Source organism: Hibiscus syriacus, unplaced genomic scaffold, assembly GCF_006381635.1.
Source record: "Hibiscus syriacus cultivar Baekdansim isolate YM2019G1 unplaced genomic scaffold, ASM638163v2 tig00000340_pilon, whole genome shotgun sequence".
NCBI lineage: Eukaryota > Viridiplantae > Streptophyta > Magnoliopsida > Malvales > Malvaceae > Hibiscus > Hibiscus syriacus.
Window position 1 is genome coordinate 10590271 of NW_024061783.1, and position 20811 is coordinate 10611081.

General features: G+C 34.1%; 1 protein-coding gene across 1 annotated transcript; it reads right to left on the minus strand.

Moving 5' to 3' along the window:
- Positions 1–1340: 1340 nt before the first annotated feature.
- Positions 1341–7263, minus strand: LOC120204242 (probable inactive ATP-dependent zinc metalloprotease FTSHI 2, chloroplastic). Its single transcript, XM_039204362.1, has 11 exons — positions 5745–7263; positions 4937–5109; positions 4610–4711; positions 4338–4502; positions 4071–4211; positions 3602–3760; positions 2915–3000; positions 2637–2715; positions 2031–2153; positions 1680–1736; positions 1341–1590 (listed from the first exon to the last, which is right to left on the minus strand). Exons 1-11 carry the CDS (start codon positions 7081–7083, stop codon positions 1381–1383), a joined length of 2634 nt encoding a protein of 877 aa, XP_039060293.1. The 5' UTR covers positions 7084–7263; the 3' UTR covers positions 1341–1380.
- Between the last annotated feature and the right edge of the window lie 13548 nt (positions 7264–20811).

The window sequence follows — 20811 nt, forward strand, 5'->3', positions numbered from 1 at the left end:
AATGTACATTCAGTATTTCAATTATCTTTTTATTCCATTTTGATCATCTAATTATTTTTTTAAATTATACTTAATGTTACGTTTTGATTTCATTTTGATCACATGCCGTTAAAAAAATTAACTGAACTGCTAATTTGACATTTTTAAAATTTTTCAACGATGACATGACATTATTTAATGGTGACACGCCAACATCACTGTTAATATTTTAACGGTGAGTAACCAAAATAACACCCAAAACATAACGTTATATATAATTTTGAAACAAAAAATAGTTAAGTAATAAAAAAAATAATACTAATAATTAGGGCATTAAATGTGTAGTTTACCCAAATTTTATTATATAAATCACTTGTTGAGTGTAAGAATTAGAAAACCTATAATATGTTGACTGAGAAAAATTAAAATTTTACGTGCAAGTTTGCATGCCGTTGCACTCGGTTGAAAAAGTAACAATTTCATTGTACAAGTTCTATTTCCAGAAGCCAATTAGACCAGCTTGTTTTTTTGTCAAAACAATAACTAGGGTTCAATTATTTTCTTGGTATAACCACCATATCCGATCAATTAATCCAGATCGGATATTACAAAGACAAGGACGACCCTCCCAACCTGATTTTTCTATTCGTAAACGATGGGATTCGAACCTCTGACCTTACTTAAGGAATTTAATACCCATCCCACTAGACCAATGGGCCGTTGATAGAATCCATTATTTTCTTAATGGTACGGTACATATAAATGTCATTGGCAAAGAGACTTTTGAGTGAAATGATCGAATATGATATCTGAATGTGTAAGAAACATTTAATAATCCTTATTTTGTTACAAGGGGTTTTTTTTTCCTTCATGTTTTTATATATTGTTTTCGCACAAACATTATTCCATGGATATTTCTTTTTTAACATAATTTTACTAAGTAAAATTTTTTGGATGATATTCCAATTCAAACTCTAATACATATATTCGTGTACATATATTTAAAGCATGGATGGATTAAAAGGTACAGGTAAGAATAGTCCTCTGAATATTTCAAAATCCTATATAATTTAGATTTTTTTTTGTATTTTCTGTTAACAATCTATTTTATCTCCCTGAAATTTTATAAATTCACCCCCTAACATAAATTCATGTATCCGTTCCTAATTCAAATCCAAAAAGGAAATATCAAACAGAACAAATGAGCACTTATGTTGCCTAATCAAACAAATTCGATTAAGTTTATATTTTCTTCAAAAGAGAAGTGCATCAACATTATGGGTGACATTTTCAAGTAGGAAAAAAAAAGACATTTTACTCATAATTTTTGAATTAAATAGCCTTTAGAAGATAGAAATTAATTTAAAAAAGAAATCAAAATCTGATACCAACCAGTACAACTCACTGTTTAGGAAGAAGTGGTTTGTGGTTCATCATCATTTCTTGGAACTGAGCTCGCTTGGCAACTCTAATGTCAACTATACTGGGTGGCATTGGCTCAAGCGACCCATGCAAATCTACAAGATCAATGAATTCTTGTTTAGTTAAACTTTTCTTCTCAACAAGTTCATCAACGACAGCATCCATCAGCTTTCGATTCTTCTGTAGTATCTGAGACACGGATCACACATGTTGGATGACGGATATTAAACGCAAATACTACAAAGGTTGCTACTTTCACAAACAAGGGGGTACCGTACCTCTTTGGCTCTCTCGTAGCAGTTGTTCACAATCCTCAACGCCTCCGAATCTATTTCCTGATATTCAACAATTTAGTCCAACATTAGATAACAGTGTAGAAAGTAGTTCAACTGAGTATGAATTACAGCCACTACATGCCGGAGACGGGCGAAACTTATTTCAACCTAATGATTCAACTTGGGGGAAAATACGAAGGCTCGAAATAGGCTGTTTGCCAGAAACCACCAAATCTATCTTCTCAATCGAACAAGTGGAAAGCAACAAGAATATGTACACTTAGCCATATGCTAAAATGTTGTTGAGAATATCATTTCAAGAAACGAGTGAAAGCAATACTGATATATCCTTACATTAATTCGATCTGCAACCCAGAAGTTAGACAATCCATGATGCTTCTCGGAGAGGCCACCAAGAACAAACATCCTTGCTGCTGACCTAGCATTGTCTGCTGTTTCAGCCCATATTGTACTCAACTGAAAAATTTTAAGGCTTCTATAAGTGGATCGAGTTAATATTATACAGAAAATGGGAAAAAAGATAATTTTATAATATTTCAACGACCACGCTTAACGCTCCTACTAACTAAAAACCATTTATCATTACAAGTACACCAAAATCCAACCTAAAAAGTGTTAAGAATAAAACTAAAAGACAACTCCCTCGATCCCAAAATTATCAGTTTGGTCCTGAAAAACCACAAACTTTTTAAGAACTACCCTTTTTCGACCCCAAAATGAGTTCATTACAAAACCCAAAACCTGCAAAGGCTATTAAATTAACGAATGTTAATCAATTAGACTTGTCATTTTAAGCAGTTAGTTGCACATTGTTAGATTTGAGATTTTTGAAGCTTCTGTTCGATTGACAACCATATTATAATGATCTTTACACCATAACATCTTCCAGGAATGCAAACCGACATTAGTGTACATAAATGTTAAACACAGACTTCTCACCTGATCCTCGCCAAACCAAAGTTCATCTGCTGCACGAGGAGCTAATTGAACAGTTATGTGATCAAGAAGTGACTGCCGGCTGCATAACATCAGGAAAAGTAAGTAAACAGTTGGTTAAAAAAATGAATTTCCAGTGTCATATTCATAGGAACTTGTAGTGGTAAGAAAACACAACATGCATCTGAAAGTATAGTCCCCTAAGTAGTCCGACATTCTCAACAATTGGCAGTTGATAGCACGTACAACGATGCATATAAACGTGAATAAATGTTGCATACCTTAACATTCCTTCTTTAAATTTGATATGATCCATTTTCATCCTAACATAACCCAATTCCCTACCTGCTCTAGGAGCAATCGTGACCTGCTCAAAAAGCAATAATCGATGAATAATATACTTGCAGACACTGCATACTAAATGCAATCATATATTAAGGTAGTAATCATAACTCAGAAACTTTATAATCTCAACAACTTTGAAACCTAAAAGGATCAGTTTTACATCAATACCAATTATAATTTATAGAAAACCCGAAGAAATGCACCGACATTGAAGAGTTTCAGGCTTGTTTTCCAGAGTAATGAAATGATTTTACATGCATACCACAAAACAAAAAACAAACAAACAATCAAAGATAAACCTATACTAATAACCTTTAGATACTTTAGAAGATCTATTTACCAGTTATGGCTGGATATGATTGAGAATAAGAGTCATCATTTCTGATCAAGGTGTATTAATGGCTCAAAATCAGAGGAGTAATCAAATGCATATTTGACTTGGTTATTAACACAACAATATAATGCATGATTACAGTAATGCATAACTACATAAGAAACTAGATCTGATATGAACTGTATGTCAATATCAAAATAATACACCGAAAGAGGAGCAAAACATATAATAGCAGTGCATATTGAGTTAAAAAATTTGCAAAATGGCAAAAGGAAAGTAAAGGTCATACGAATTCGATGTTTCTGAGATCAGGGAAGTTCACAGCTACAACAGCCATTGCTGCTTCATTTATGGCTACTTGTTTCCATGTTTCTGGACTTCTGTCCTTCCTATCTAGCATACCCCTTTCTTCTATTTGTGCCGCTTGGAGCAAATCATCAGTTGTAATCTGCAGTAATACAATAGCAGAAAGTCATATCTTCACTAAGAGGCATTAGGTTACAGGCATTTATACCTTCAAACAACACTATCAAACACGATCCTAAAATTTCACATCCAAGAAGTAATAATATCTCAACTTCATTCATCTTATATATACTAAAACCCTCTTAAGTTTATAAAATATGTTTTCTCCAAGTTCCAGCTTCTCTGTTCCGATTAACTATTTTTCATACGCTATAACCCCTTTATGATTTCTAGAAAAACTAAGACATTGCCAGTTAGTGAATAAGATAGTTCACAACACAAGTTGCCAGTACCTCAGTCCTTCCATCACGAATCATATTAATAGCAGCAACCTCAACTATGTTAGCAAGCTCAGCACCAACCATTCCATCAGTCATACTGGCAACAGCCATATAGTCCACATCCTCGGCCATTGGCTTCTTACGTGCATGAACCTATAACAAGGAAATGTGTTGTATAGAGAAATAAAAGATATTAACTAATTTAAAACCTTTAACTGAATATTTCATAATGTGAACCAAAGTAACACTTAAAGGAAAACTATGTGTGCATATAGATACCTGCAGAATTTCCATGCGACCTATAAGGCCAGGTTTGGGGATAAAGATTTTTCGATCAAATCGACCAGGCCTCACTAGTGCAGGATCTAGAATGTCTGGTCTATTTGTGGAAGCAATAGTAATAACATTCCCTCGTCCTTCAAAACCATCCAAGCATACAAGAAGCTGTAGCACCACAATTGTCACACATTAAAATGGTAGGGGAGGGGGGTTACATTAATATATATAGTTTAAGTGTATATAAACAAAATAGGTCCCAACTATCAATGAACCTGATTTAGGGTTGCATCACGTTCTTGTCCACCAGAACCCTTAATTAAACCACGCTCTCTTCCAACAGCATCCAACTCGTCAATAAATACAACTGATGGGGCCTACCACAAAATTATAAATAAATTGAAGGAATGTTGTAGGGGAAGTCAAAAATGTAGTTTGGGGGCATTATAGAGGAAAGTAAATCAAGGATGATACTTTAACAAATCCATTATCACGTAATAATGTTAAATTGGACACAACTGTTACCCGTATAAATGGAACTCAAGTTATACATTGAGAAGGAAAAGAGAACATAAATAAACTAGAACAAAGACAGCACTTACATTTTCCCTCGCTTCCTGATAGAGTGCTCGGACACGGGATGCACCGACCCCAACATATATTTCCACAAATTGAGAAGCGGATATGGAGAAGAAGTTTACACCTGCTTCACCAGCCACAGCTTTGGCTAGTAAAGTTTTCCCAACCCCAGGGGGGCCACAAAGAAGTATTCCACCTGATTAAGAAATCAATACAATCCGAAATAAGTCAAGTGTGAAGCACTAAAAATTATATGATTAGTAAAATAAAGCAAAATAAGCAATGTATATAAAAAAACCAAATATAAAAGGAAGACCTGACTACTAAGCATAAAGAAAATGAATAAGTTCTTGCTATCACATTTTACTAGGCATATGTAACCACAAAAAGTGCTCAAACTGGATGAGGAAATAGTTTATGCTCAAACAGTAAGAGTTTATCAGATATCCAGCCATCGGAATCAATAACCACTTCAAGAGTTGGCTAATAGAACTGAATAAACTTATCATTATGATACTATATGATAGAATGCTATAATTCTGTGAGCTTTGAATTATCGTCATCATTTAGAGTTTCCTACACATATGATCTTGTGGATTTACTGCAATTTTAATTCAGCCCCTATGAGATTTACCTTCCTACGATATTTAGAGTTTGGTAGCAACCTCGAAATAAAATGAAAAGGGAAAAAGATGATTCATCCAAGCATAAGCTCTTGTATCCGGGCTGTCAACAGATCAGTTGTCATGCCGAAGGCTACCGCAAACAAGACACAGCAACATGCTTTCATGTAGATGTCTGAGCATAACTTCAGGTTTAGAAAATGTTTACCTGGTATCCTTACTCCTCTTCTTCTGTACATCTCCCCATGTGTGAAAAACTTAACTATTTCCTCAAGCTCAAGCCTGATTTTGCCAAGTCCTGCAACGTCTGTGAACTTTACATCGACACCTCTCTCCAAATACTGCGGCAATCTCTTATTGTTAGCCCTTCGTACTCTTGCCCCCGACTTCATGAATTGCATAGCCATCTTCAAATAAGGATTCTGCTCACCTCCCACTTGCTCACCCTCGTCCTCCTCAGCCTCGATTCCTTCCATTTCCCTCTCCAACTCCCTCATCTTTTTCCTCTCTTCTGCCTCCGCCTTCTCAATTTTCAACCTATCCTCGTAATCCTTCTTCTGCTTTCTGTAACTAAGCACCACTGTCCTATAAAATATCACAAAAAACACCAAACCAAGCGCAGTTGCAACATTTGAATCCTGAGCTAATCTGGCCCACATATTTGCCATACTCTGATAATTCCTTCTAGCATCACGCAATGACTCCTCATGCTTCCTCTTCCTAATTTGTCGCTTCTTTCTCCTCTCCTCCTCCTTCTTCTGCGCCTTCATCGCACTTTCAAGCATCTCCCTCTCTTCCCTCATCCTCGCCAACTCCTCCCTTTTCTGCCTCTTCAACTCCTCTCTTGTTCTCCTAATCTCCAGAGCCCTTTTGGACTCCTTCTTCGGCTTAAACCAAGACAACATAAACGCAGGTACCCTCCATAAGAATCCCAAATAAGGAGAAGGCACCTCAGGCCTCTTAATTGGAGGTGTATATGCGTTAACACACAAAGATTCAATCTTTAACTCATCCCATGAATCCCAAAACTTTCCATCACTAATTAAAGAAGGCAAAACAGTTCTTAACACCCTAGAATCATCTAAAACTAGTAGCACTGGCTCTGCCCTTTGCTTCAAACTAGCACTAGGCGACTTAATTAAATGCTTAAGCTTTCCCTCATGTTTCAAACTCAGGATTTCAGTATATGGAATCCTGTTCGTCACAATAGGAAGATTTTTCGACCATTGTTTTAGCTGCTCAGGGGTTAATGCTTCTTGGGCCTTTTTCTGAGTTTTTTTCCTATCTGATACGTTAACCGCAGCAAGAGAACTTTGCCGCGGAAACGAAGTGGAGATTATAGTAAGAGTAATGGGTAAAGCAAGAAAATTGAATTGGGTTTTCTTGGGTTTATCATCATCATCGCCGTCAGAACTATTTCTCTTAGAGTTACAAATTTGAAAAGAAATTGAAGGGTAAGAGCTGTAGAAAAATGGGTTCTGAGATTTGGGTTTTAAAGATGGAAGCTTTGGGTACAATGAAGAAGCTAAAGAGAAATGATAAGCCATGAACAATTACAAAGAAAACAAAAAGTGAAGAGAATTTTTAGAGAAAAAAAAGTTAAGAGATTGAAAGAGAGAGACTTACATAGTGAAATGAAACAGAGACATTGAATTTAAGATTTTTGAGCTTTGGATTTAGTCGAATATGAAGCCTGAGACGAAGCATTTTATCATTTTTTTTATCTTTCCCTTTAAAACCTCTGCGGATAAAAAAACTGCGTCGACGATCAAGAGGAAAACATAACCCTTGGTGTTAAACGACGCCGGTTAAATTGTTAAATAAAGGGTAAACTACGCATTTAGTAAACTATTAGTTTTAGATCTGTTTTAGTATATAAACTTTTAATTTTTTTAAAATTCTGCCTAAAGTTTAATTTTTATTTTATTTTAATACTCAGCCGTTAAGTTTAAACAAAATAAAATCTAGGTACCAAAACATTTTTAGCACCTAAATCATACTTAATTTTTGAAAAAAATTAAAATTTATGAATTAAAACGGATCAAAACTAATAGTTTAGGTATTAAACGCGTTAAGTTTTTAATGACGAGATATTAAAATGAAAAAAAAGTAAAATTTATGTATGATTTTAAAAAACTTAAAAGTTTATGTATTAAAATAAATCAAAATTGATCGTTTTGATACTAAATACGTAATTTACTCTTAAATAAACCTATATCGTCATTACTTTATTATCTAAGTATATCATTTTTTTAACATTAGCATTCTTTTGCACAAGTAGAACTCATTTTTATCACATAAGTGTATAAACATTAGAAATTTTATTTTATTTTTTGGTTAACAAAAGTTTAGGTTAGAGGTGGCTCTATCAGTCCATGGCCAGGCATACTTTAGACGCCCACCAAGAATGACGGTAGTAGGATTTAAACTTAGTCTTATAAGCTCAAATTCTTGAATTTCAACCACTCATACCAACACTCGTTGATGATACATTAGAAATTTTATTAATTAATACGAAAATATGTTTGATCTATCATATTTTTTAAAATTTAAAAACATAATATTTCTTTATATCAGATTTTTTATGAAAAAAACCATTTAAAAAATTAAAATGACATATATAATAATTGAAAGAGAAATTGTCTTTTTCGGTTGTCATGACATTTAACAATTATTCGCGACTTTGATTTAGTTATAATCTTTTAAATTAGAGATCAAATTAAAGAAATTAAAATTATAATGATTAAAAAATTTATAGAAAAATTATAAGTATCAAACTCTCATAAATAATGATATATTGTTGCTGTCAAGGTCGTCTTTCGGGTGGGTTCGGAATTGGGCTTCGACTTGAAATAATAGGTTAGAGTCGCCACCAATAATTTTAAAAGCATTTAGGTAGATCGGACACCATCTTACCTGATCTACATTTTACCAAAATGTGTCGGGTTCGAAAGTCGGTTACAGTCAATGAAGGATTAGCACCCTTTACTGCCCTTTCGGTACCAATTAATTTTGTTGTTGTCTTAATCGCGAAAATTAAAATTTAAAAACCCGATTCGAATTGCTTACCTTTGATCGATTGAAATTACTACTGAAAAAGTTAAAAAGATGGTAAAATAAAATAAATATCGAATAAAAATTAACTAAATAAAAAGAAAAATAAATAAATAAATAAATCAAAGAAGAAAAAATATATAAAAAAATGTTACATATAAAAAATGTTAAAAGAAAAAACAAAATAAAAGAAGAAAATGTTAAATTTCAGGAGGAAAAAAAGTATGAAAAAAATAAAACAAGATAAAAAATAAAAATGTTAAACTTTAAAGAAAATATAAATAAGGGAAAAAAGGATCAAATTGAAGATTAATTCCAAAAAATGGGTTGCGGGAGAAAAATAAAAGGTTATGGGACTTAAAATAGCAAAAACAAACATTTAAAGGATTGAACTGGTATTAACATAAACTAGAAGGACCTAATAGATAGATATAACAAATCAGAGCCCCACTAATCAACTTAAAATAAATACAAGTACCAGAAACAAAAATAACCCATAAATCGTATATTGACTAAAATAAAGTAAACAAGAAACATGGAGGACTAAAAAATAATTAAACCACATGCAAAGCAGTGACTAAAATGAAATCTATATAAATTACAGAGTCAAATTTAAAAATCATTAAACATAGCATAACATATAAATTAGTGACTGAACTAAAAACATGGAAAAATAAAGGCTCAAATTAAAATATCATAAAGTTGCATTAATATATAATCGGCAAGATTACAAAACAAGGGAACTAAACCTGATATTTCCCTACTGTTTGAAAACACGGAAATAAAAGGGGAGACGAAACTACGTCGTTTCGCTCCCCTTATAGATATGCTAACCAAAGGCAAAAAATGGCCTGAGCTATTTATTTGCTCGGTTTCAAACCTAGAGAGGAGAGAGGGAGAATCAGAATTCTCTCAACTCTCTCACCGGAAGAGAAAGCGGCCTCAGTGGCCAGCGGCGGCGCCGGCTGCCAGAGAGATAGCAGGTTAGTCCAAATCACTCCCCTCAGCCCCTTCTATTCGAAACCCCACATATTTTCACCTAAAAACCACCTAGCCTTGTAGATCTAGGGATTACCTTTCGAAAAAACAAAATCTCCGACGACCCTTTGGCTTCCCTCCGAAGAGCTCCGAACCAAGGTAAAACTCTCTCCCTCTCTATTGTTCTGGTTTTCTTTTGATGGTTTGGTGTTTTTGGGGTTGGGTTCGAATAGGTTAGGAATTTTTCCTCGAATTTTTTTCTTCAAAATCTATTTTTTGTTCTTATTCCCCTCCCCTTATTCTTCATTTTTGCAGGTATTTATAGGTTCAACGGAGGGTTTGTTTCAACTCGATCCCGAGATCATCGGGATTTAGTCGTTGACGAGGGATTGGTTTGTTGTTGCTGATTTTTCGGTCATGTTTCCCTTTATTTCGAACTGATAATATGCCCTCTCTTTGATGTGATTTGCAAATTGTTGCGTCGGATTTGTTCCGATATGTTTCTATTTTGGGTACCGAGATTTTTTTCGTTTAGCACGTATCAGCGTGTAATGCTCTGTATTATGTGTTCTAGAATATTCTGGGGCCTTCCTGGCCGTTGAATTGGATCATATCCAACGGACCAGATCGATCTGTGCATGTACCCCTTTGATCTCTGTCGTTAATTCGTGCATTGATCTAACGGTTGCAAGCCATGCAACACTGGGACCAAATACCAAAACCCTAACCCGAGTAGGCTTGTTAGGTCAGGCCCTCCTACCCAGTTGGGCAGCCTATACCCTTGCTGGACTTGGAATTGGACCTGAACCGAAAATGAAATAAAATTAATAAAATAAAATATATAATAAATAAAAAATAATAAAATAATATATTTTCAAAAATATTTCCCAAAACTATATAATATATATATTTCAAAAATATTTTAAAACTATATATTTTATACTTTTTTAAAAAATGTTTTCAAAAACTATATATTATATATGTTTTCAAAAATATTTTCAAAAACTTTATAATATATATATTTTTAAAATGTTTTCAAAAACTATTATATATATATATTAAAAAAATTCAAAAACTATATATTATTTATATTTTCAAAATGTTTTCAAAACTATATAATATATATTTTCGAATACCGTTTTCAAAACTATATGATATATATATTTTCGAATACCGATTTCAAAATTATATATATATATATATTTTTGAAAATCATTTTCAAAACTATATAATATATATATTTTTGAAAACCGATTTTTAAAAAAAAGCATATTATATGTTTTCAAAAACCATTTTCAAAAAATCATATATCATATTTTCAAAAATATTTTCAAAAATTATACTATATTAATAATAAAAATAAAATAAAATAAAAAATTCGGATGAAAATGAGTGTCTATATCTGCCCCTCTTTGTCATTTTTCGTGTAACGAAAAATAGGACAAAGATAAAATGACACAAATTTTCGTGTCTATATCCTCCCTTGTGGAGTTAAAAATTGACTCTAATATTGCAATTAAGAATAACTCCCTATTAAATTGAGTTGCAGATGACTCATCTGTCGCGAAGTTGAGTCAGCCTTGAAATGATATCCTCCATCATGAAATTGAAATCGTAGTTTGTATTGAGTTAATCGATTGACGGAATTGGCCAAGAGGGGGGTGAATTGGCAATTAAAAATTTGGAGGAAGCTTTTGCAGAAAATTGAAAGTAATTGCACAGCGATTTAGAGTGGTTCAACTTTCTCAATCAAAGTTTTGTCCACTACCTTAGTTATCCACACTAAGGATTTTCCAACAAATTCACTAATTTGTTCTTTCTTTTGAGGCCAAAGAGATAACCTTACAACACCCTCAAGAATATACCCCAATTCTTGAGAACACTCTTTCCCAAAGAGAAGATTACAAATTTGCAAACTTACAAGGAAAACCTCACAAGGTAAGATGTTTGCACAATTCTAGAACAAGAAAAGAACACTCACAAATAATTACAAATGAGCACAAATGGTGTTCTTTGAAAGCAAAATGAATATTGAAAGGAAAATTGGCTTGATTTGCACAAACTTGGTGTTTGATGCTTTCACTCTTGTTTTTCTATGATTTCTTCTTGATCAAAGGCTTCATAACTTGTTTAAGTACACCTTGAATCACTTCTGAACGTTGGGGATGATTAGTGAAGATCATATAGCCGTTTTAGTGTGAAAACAATTAATAAAACAACTTGGAGCGTGGGGGGAATCGGTTCCCTAAGTGTAAAATTTAAATATTTCGACCGTTATACAAGGGGGGAATCGGTTCCCTCCGAGCATACTAGAATTCTATGAACCAAACCATTCAGGGGGGAATCGGTACCCCCTTGGGGGGGAATCAATTCCCTATGAGCAATCTGGAATTTTTGGCTTTGAAATGGTTCGAAATACTTTGTAAAATTATTTTGAAATTGTTTTAAGATTAAAACTTAATTTTACACTTGAGTAAGGATTGAAAATGATTTTTGAAAGATTTGGAGTAATGTTTTGATATTCGAATAATTATATCGAATATACTTAGAAAATTATTTGGAAAATCTTAAAATTCATTTAACTTAATTTGTTATATCGAAATATTAAAATGTTTTCAACAGTTTGGAATTTGAATTGGAATGTGGCTTCTTGTTGCCAAATCGTAGTCGACCTTGGTCTTTTCCTCAGTTTAAAGACCTCGATTTAAAAAATCGACTGCAAATTAGTTTCTTGACATTACCATGTGGTTGATAGGCTCTCAAGCTGAATGGAATCGAACTTGAAAGTTTTCGTTGACAGATAGCTTTTCTCGACTTAAGCTATGTTGTTGGAAGATAATTTCTTGTCACTAAAACACAGCTAACCCAAATCTCCTTCTTGACTTAGAGACCTCAGTTTAAACTTCGATCGGAAAGTAGTTCTTCGCTGCTACAATGTGGTTGATACGCTCTCGAGTTGAATGGAATCGAACTCGAAAGTCTTCATTGACAGATGGTTATGCCCCTGAGATGAATGGAATCGAACTTAAAGGTTTTTTTGTTGACAATAACCCTCCTTGCCTTAAGTTATGCTGTACTAGATTAAGAGATTGCCCTAGATCTTCTTCTTGACTTAAAGACCTCGGCTTCACCCGAAAAGTAGTTCCTCGATGCTACCATGTGGTTGATGTGTCGTCAAGCTGAATGGAATCAGACTCGATATTTTTTTGTTAACAGATAGATTTTCTCGACTTAAGTTATGCTGTAAATTTGATATGCGCTTGAGCTGAATGTAATCGAAGCCGAAGGTTTTTGTTGACAGATAGCCCTTCTCGCCTTGAGCTATGTTATAAATTTGATATGTCATTGAGTTGAATGTAATCGAACTCGAAGATTTTGGTTGACAGATAACCCTTCTCGCCTTGAGTTATGTTGCAAATGTGATATGTCCTTGAGCTGAATGTAATCGATCTCGAAGGTTTTGGTTGATAGATAATCCTTATCGCCTTGAGTTATGCTGTAAATTTGATATGTCCTTGAGTTGAATGTAATTGAATTTAAAGGTTATGGTTGAGAGATAGCCCTTATTTCATTGAGCTATGCTGCGAATTTGATATGCCCTATAGCTAAATGGAATCAAACTCGAAGGTTTTGATATGCCCTATTGTTGCAGATGACTCATTTGTTGTGAAACTAAGTTAATCCACTTGGGCACGATATCCTTCGTCGTGAAGTTGAAATCCAAAATTGCATTGAGTTTAATATCTTTCGTTGTGAAGTTGAAATTGACTCTGAATGAAACTAGAAAGTTGTTTGTTGACAGACAACTTTTCACAGCTTAAGTTGTGTTGTAAATTTCCTCTAAATGAAGGATGACCCCCCTTCGTGGGTCTCAGCAGATCTTAATTCTTTAGATGACTCCCCTTTATGGGAAAGCCAAGCGGTAAATTCTGTCAGCCAGATATCATCCTTCGTGGAGTTTAAATATGGCTTGAAAATGTTAACTGGAAATTAGCCCCTCGTCATTGAGTTAAACTGAACTGGATCCGTTTTGAATTGGCACTCGAACCCGTCTGAAGTTGATTATAAGATCTGTCGATCTTTCAATATGTCAAGTTATTTAGGTGTAGCTCCTCGCCGCTGAGTTAAACAACCACTATCAATCTTTTTTTAAGGTGCTTTTGAATCAAGTATCTTTCGTCTTGAAGTTGAGAATTAACTCTAAAACTACAAAAAGTTATGTATGTGAAAAATGATAAATGTGATGCTCTTAAGTATGTCTAAGATGCATGCAACATGAATTAATTTTGTTTTATCTCCTGGATGGAGTCTCGTTCTTTGTCTGTCGATCTGGTCCTCGAAATCGATCATGTCCCATTTTCTTCTCGGGTTGCTAACAATGTCACAAGGGAGTGTTACAAGTTCTATCTGATCACTCAGATTGATTGTTTTCAAGAATGTGAAATGCTCAGAATTTGACATTGTTTATTCTTTCTTCAATAGAGGCAAAATGAGCCTTAACAGCTTCAAGGACTTTTCACATTTGAGATTATCCTGTTTGAAAATGTTTTTCTCCTTCCTTTTATTTTAGGAGGGAAAAAAGGATATAAAAGTATAAGAATTTTGTAAAACATTATCTCTTAAATCAGGCTCACAATCGAATCGAATCGATAAACATGAGTTCACAGAAAATGAAAAGAATCAATAGCTCTTTACTACTTTTAGAGTTATAGCTCTTTGACAAATATCCAAATTGATGAGTTGGCTTCAGGTTGGCTTCCTAATTTCTAAGGTTTCGGCCACCAAAATGTTATTTCTTTTTTTTAAACATCACAACATGCCCCTCTTTCTGGGCTTGGCATTTTAATCGAAAGCGGAAAAATAACGCAACTAGCATAATCAATTACTAGACCTCTATTTCGTTCTCTAAAATCTTCCATTTGTTTAAGCTTCGTAGGCTCCTCTAACAAAGGCAGTGCAAAAATATCGGTCTAAAGATGAAATTCCTGAGTGCTCATGTGAAATTAACTATAACAGGTGTTACTTAACTCCCTTTGTACATCTTTATCGAAACTCCTTATTTAGATAAATTTGATTTAATTTGCCATTGTTTGGCTAGTCGAATCCATAAAGTCATGCGTTTAACCAATTGCTCTAGAGGGACAACTCAATATTATAATCACCTTTATCACGCTAGTTGAATCTTATCCATAAAGCCAGGGCATTTAACCAATTGCTTTAGAGGGACAACTCAAGCTTTATTGTATAGATATTATAATCACCTTTATCAGGCTAGCTAAATCTAATACATAAAGCCAGAGAGTTTAACCAATTGCTCTAGAGGGACCGCTCAAGCTTTATTGTATATATTTATAATATGGGTATACGAATCCAATTTCTTAAGTTTGTCCAGAAGAACCTGTTATAGTCTAGGTGTTGTTGAAAGTAAAAGAATCTCATCTTTAGAGTTCAATTTCCAGGCGACTGACCTAAACTAGGTTAACCTACTCGACTATTCCATATGTGAAGATCATTATCATCATTGAACCTCCTCAATAAAAGTATAGTAATGTCATACACAAGAGATGCCCTTGTTGTTCGCTCCTACGCATACCTAATACCAAGCCTCTTGTTGATGTACCCTCAGACGCACAAATTTTTGCTTCCTCCTGAGCAGCTTATTGGGAAAATCCCACTTCCTTGTGATTTATCAATTTTCCCTTTCCTGGGTGAAATTGGGCCCAAATTTAGATCCAAAACGATTTTCCTTAGTGGTGATAGTTTTGGTTGGATCCCGAACGCATATTACAGCTGTGACTGGCGTAATATTCGTCAGGCCTTCTAAGCTGCCTAAAACCCCTCTTTCCTTTAGGACATCTGATATAGGTGTTTGAGGTGTCTTCAAAGCTGCGTCTGTCCCACTGATTCTTGAACTCACGGGCCAGTCTCAGATTACATTCATGGAAGCCTTTTTGCTTGGATTTCCTTTCCTATCCTCTTGCGCCTTATGTTTTTCGCAGGAATCCTCTATTAAATAAGTTTAAGGTGTCTTCAAGGCTGCATCTGCCCCATCCATTCTTAAACCCACGGGCCAGTCTCGGATTACATTCATGGAAGCCCTTCTGCTTGGATTTCCTTTTCCATCCTTTTGCGCTTTATGTTCTTCACATGAATTCTCCGTTGAAACAACGACTTCCGAGTTTTGGACCTTAATCCCTTTCTCTTCTACCTTACACCCCTGAATTGCTTGCTCTAGAGGATCCTCAAGGTTGCTAGGAACCTTAACTGAATATCTGAGGTTTCATTCTGGTTTACCCAAGGAATCTCATTATAGGTCCACTTCTCATTCGGGGGCCACTGTGGCTGGACATATCCTGGTGTAATCAATCCGGCTGTGAGCATTTTTTAATGTAGTTTTTCAAGCGAAAAATGAAGATATGGAACTGAAAACCCTGTACTTTCTTTTTCTTCTCATCTAGTCCCCATGACGAGATACTACTTGACAATGGCTTTATAGATAGAGCTTGAGTGTCCTGACTAGATGATTGTAAAAGGTTAGAATCTCTAATCATGAGAGGTTGGTTCTTCTTAGCTTTCTTGGTCAACATTTGGTCCTCTTCTATGACCTCTTCTTTAAGTGAAGCTTATCTCTCACAAGGAGAAATTTATCCCTCATTAGTTCTTCCTTCATTATTGGCCCAATGGAACCTTCTAAAACGACATTTGATTTTTGGAACTGACCTGAAATATCTGGCTCCTTAACAGGTTCTCTTACCACTTTCATTTCAGTTTCAGCACCAGCAGTCATAGTCCTATCCAAAATGGGATCCACTAGTGGCTTCTCTTCATGGATCACAACATTTACCATGTTCAGTAACTTGTTCATTTATTCTCTTGATTTATCCTGAAATCTTTTTTCTTGATAGATCATCTCTTTTTGGGTTTTTACGAGTTGTTCTTGAATTTTCTCAATATTACCAACACGCGCTAATATCTCATTCATTGCTTTGGATCTTTTTACAGACACGCTTCAGGTAACTTTAATTTGCTTTCAAAGCTTCTCTTTTAATTGCCTTTTCTTTGAATAAGCTCGATGTGTCCAGTTTTTGCTCCTTTTTATAGGACATCCCTTGTTAGTTAATGTGAATGTAATGAAATAAAAAATGCAAAATATGTCTAAATGCATGATGCATGAAATGTTCGAGGCATTGATCAAAAAACACGTATGTTATTATAAATAACCTTTATTGGGACAAAAGTGTTATTTCGTAAGAGACAAAAAACCACTAAGTCTTCTAGACCCCGAACAACTTCTGATAGGTTGACTCTTCTTCTGCCTTATTCTGTCATCGATTGAATACCATGTCCAACCGTTCTAGCTTTTCTAGATAAACTGTGCAAGTGAAAAGCTACTTTTTGTACTTTCTCCAAGAAGTCTCGAATGTCTACATCTCTGGCTTTCATCTTTTGTTGAACCTGTTCCCTACGAAAACGTCATTGGAGCCCTCCATCGAAAGGAACTATCTGAAGCTCACTTGCTTGCTTCTTGAATTCGTCTACAATGGCCTTCATTTTTTTCCATTTTGCTCTTGTTGTCTTTAAGGGGACTCTCTAGGTCGATAACCTTTTTTCTCGTCTTGCCTCTGCAACCTTTGTCGACCCATTTTCGAAAAGTTAACTTTTGATGTGCTTGGTGTAAACACGGTCTATTCTGAGTCTTTTCTAACCATATCCGGAATTCTGAGCTTTTCATCTCTTGTATTATAACCTCTTTGTCCATTAATGCAAATTATTTACGTTTAACGAACACGTTTTTAGTGGATCAACACCTCTTTTGAATGATGTAAATGATAAAAATGAAAGAGAACAAAAATGAAAAAAGTTAGTGAGGTAAATCAAAACAATAATGAAAATAAAAATTCTTACCCCACATGATATCTACCCCACATGCTTATTATTCCTACTCGGACATGATCTCTATCCCACATGTTAATCTGGACCAGTCCTAACCGCATAAATTTCTAGTTCACATGCTTTGAACAGAAAATAAAGCAGGAAATAATCTCAAAGCAACCTAGGGTTTGAAATGAGGTTTTGGGGTGGGCTCTAACTCCTTGTAGTCTCCCGATTTAGGTTCTAAAGAATGTACCCGAGTTCTCCCTGCCGGTATCCCCTTAGGCTTGCCAGACCCTTAGTCCTAAGCCCATTACAAGCTTTTGTGGACTAAGTTAAACTCGAGAGGATACATTCCCTTATGCCCATACGGAGAATAAATTCACATGAAGACATAAGGTATATGAATCTCGAAGGTTACTTGCTAGGCCTATGCGGAGAATAAATTATCACAAAGGCGTCGCTTTCACCCCCACTTAAAAGGGTTCAGAGCTCGGGTATAGAGCCAGAGATGAAAACTTTTTCAAAAATCTAAAATCATTGAAAAAACGTCAGTACAACTATTTATTTGAAAAATAATTAAAGATAAATAATTATAATCAAATAAATAAATTAAAATTAAAATTTATTATTTTCGTTTAAAAAGACAACCGAAAATTAATTCTGGCCTAACTCGCTTATATGTCCCCAGTGGAGTCGCCAAGCTGTCGCGACCGTCTTTCGGGTAGCACAGAATTGGGCTTCGACTTGAAATAATGGGTTAGAGTCGCCACCGATCATTTTAAAAGCATTTAGGTGGATCGGACACCATCTTACCTGATCTGCGTTTTACCATAAATGTGTCGGGTTCGGGAGTCGGTTACAGTCAAGGAAGGATAACACCCTTGTACTACCCTTTCTGTACCAATTAATTTGTCGGTTGTCTTAATCACGAAAATTAAAATTAAAATTTAAAAACCCGATTGCTTACCTTTGATCGATTGAAATTACTATTGAAAAAAGTTAAAAAATGGTAAAATAAAAGAAACATTGAATAAAAATTAACTAAATAAAAAGAAAAATAAATAAATAAAAGAAGAAAAAATAAATAAAAAATGTTACATATAAAAAATGTTAAAAGAAAAAAACAAAACAAAAGAAGAAAATGCTAAATTTCAGGAGGAAAAAAGTATAAAATAAATAAAACAAGATAAAAAATAAAAATTTTAAACTTTAAAGAAAATATAAATAAGGGGAAAAGGGATCAAATTGAAATGAGTTAAATTCATGGATCATATTAATTCCAAAAAATGGGTTGCGGGAGAAAAATAAAAGGTTAGGGGACTTAAAATAGTAAAAACAAACATTTAAAGGACTGAACAGGTATTAACAAAAACTAGAAGGACCTAATAGATATATATGAGCAAATCAGAGCCCCAATAATCAACTTAAAATAAATACAAGTACCACAAACATAAATAACCCATAAATCATATACTAACTAAAATAAAATTAACAAGAAACATAGAGGACTAAAAAATAATTAAACCACATGCAAAGTAGTGACTAAAATGAAATCTACATAAATTATAGAGTCAAATTTGAAAATCATTAAACATAGCATAACATATAAATTAGTGACTGGACTAAAAACATGGAAAAATAAAGGCTCAAATTAAAATATCAGAAAGTTGCATTAATATTTAATCGGCAAGATTACAAAACAAGGGGGACTAAACCTGTTATTTTTCCACAATTTGAAAACGAAAATAATAGGGGAGATGAAACTATGTCGTTTTGCTCCCCTTATATATATGCTAACCAAAGGCCAAAAATGGCCTGAGCCATTCATTTGCTCAGTTTCAAACCGAGAGAGAGGAGAGAGAGAATCAAAAATCTCTCAACTCTCTCATCGGAATAGAAAAAGGCCTCGGTGGCCAGCAGCAGCGCCGACGGCCGGAGAGAGAGCAAGTTAGTCCAAATCACTCCCCTTAGCCCCCTCTATTCGAAGCCCCACATATTTTCACCTAAAAACCGCCTTAGCCTTGTAGATCTAGGGATTACCTTTCGAAAAAAACAAAATCTCCGACTACCCCTTGGCTTCCCTCCGACGAGCTCCGAACCAAGGTAAAACTCTCTCCTCTCTATTGTTCTGGTTTTCTTCCAATGTTTGGTGTTTTAGGGGTTGGGTTCGAATAGGTAAGAATTTTTCCTCGGTATTTTTTCTTCGATTATGTTTTTTTGTTCTTACTCCCCTCCCCTTATTTTTCATTTTTGCAGGTATTTATAGGTTCGACGGAGGGGTTTGTTTCAACTCGATCCCGAGATCATCAGGATTTAGTCATTGACGAGGGATTGGTTTGTTGTTGCCGATTTTTTGGTCTTGTTTCCTTTTATTTCGAACTGATAATATGCCCTTTCTTTGATGTGATTTGCAAACTATTGCATCGGATTTGTTCCGATATGTTTCTATTTTGGGTACCAAGATGTTTTCGTTTAGCGCGTATCAGCGCGTACTAATCCTTTCGCTGGCGCGTGATTCTCACACGACATCTGTGTGCTTGTTGTGGTATTATGTGTTCCAGAACATTCTGGGGCCTTCCTTGCCATTGGATTAGATCAGATCCAACGGACCAGATCGATCTGTGCATATACCCTCTTGATCTCTACCGTTGATCCGTGCCTTGATCTGACAGTTGCAAGCCATGCGACGCTGGGACCAAATACCAAAACCCTAACCCGGGTGGGCTTGTTGGGTCAGGCCAGCCTACCCGGTTGGGCAGCCCACACCCTTGCCAAACTTGGAATTGGACCTGGACCGAAAATGAAATAAAATTAATAAAATAAAACATATAATAAAAATAATAATAATAATAATAATAATAATAATAATAATAATAATATATTTTCAAAAATATTTCCCAAAACTATATAATATATGTTTTTCAAAAATATATTAAAACTATATATTATATATTTTTTAAAAATGTTTTCAAAAACTATATATTATATATGTTTTCAAAAATATTTTCAAAAACTATATAATATATTTTTTAAAATGTTTTAAAAAAGTTTATATTATATATATGTTTTCAAAAATATTTTCAAAAACTATATAATATATTTTTTTAAAATGTTTTAAAAAAGTTTATATTATATATATATATTTAAAATGTTTTCAAAAACTATATATTATATATATATTTTTTAAAATGTTTTCAAAACTATATAATATATATATTTTTGAAAACCGATTTTTAAAGGCATATTATATGTTTTCAAAAACCGTTTTCTAAAAATCATATATCATATTTTTCAGAAATATTTTCAAAAACTATACTATATTAATAATAAAAATAAAATAAAAAAATTCGGACGAAAATGAGTGTCTA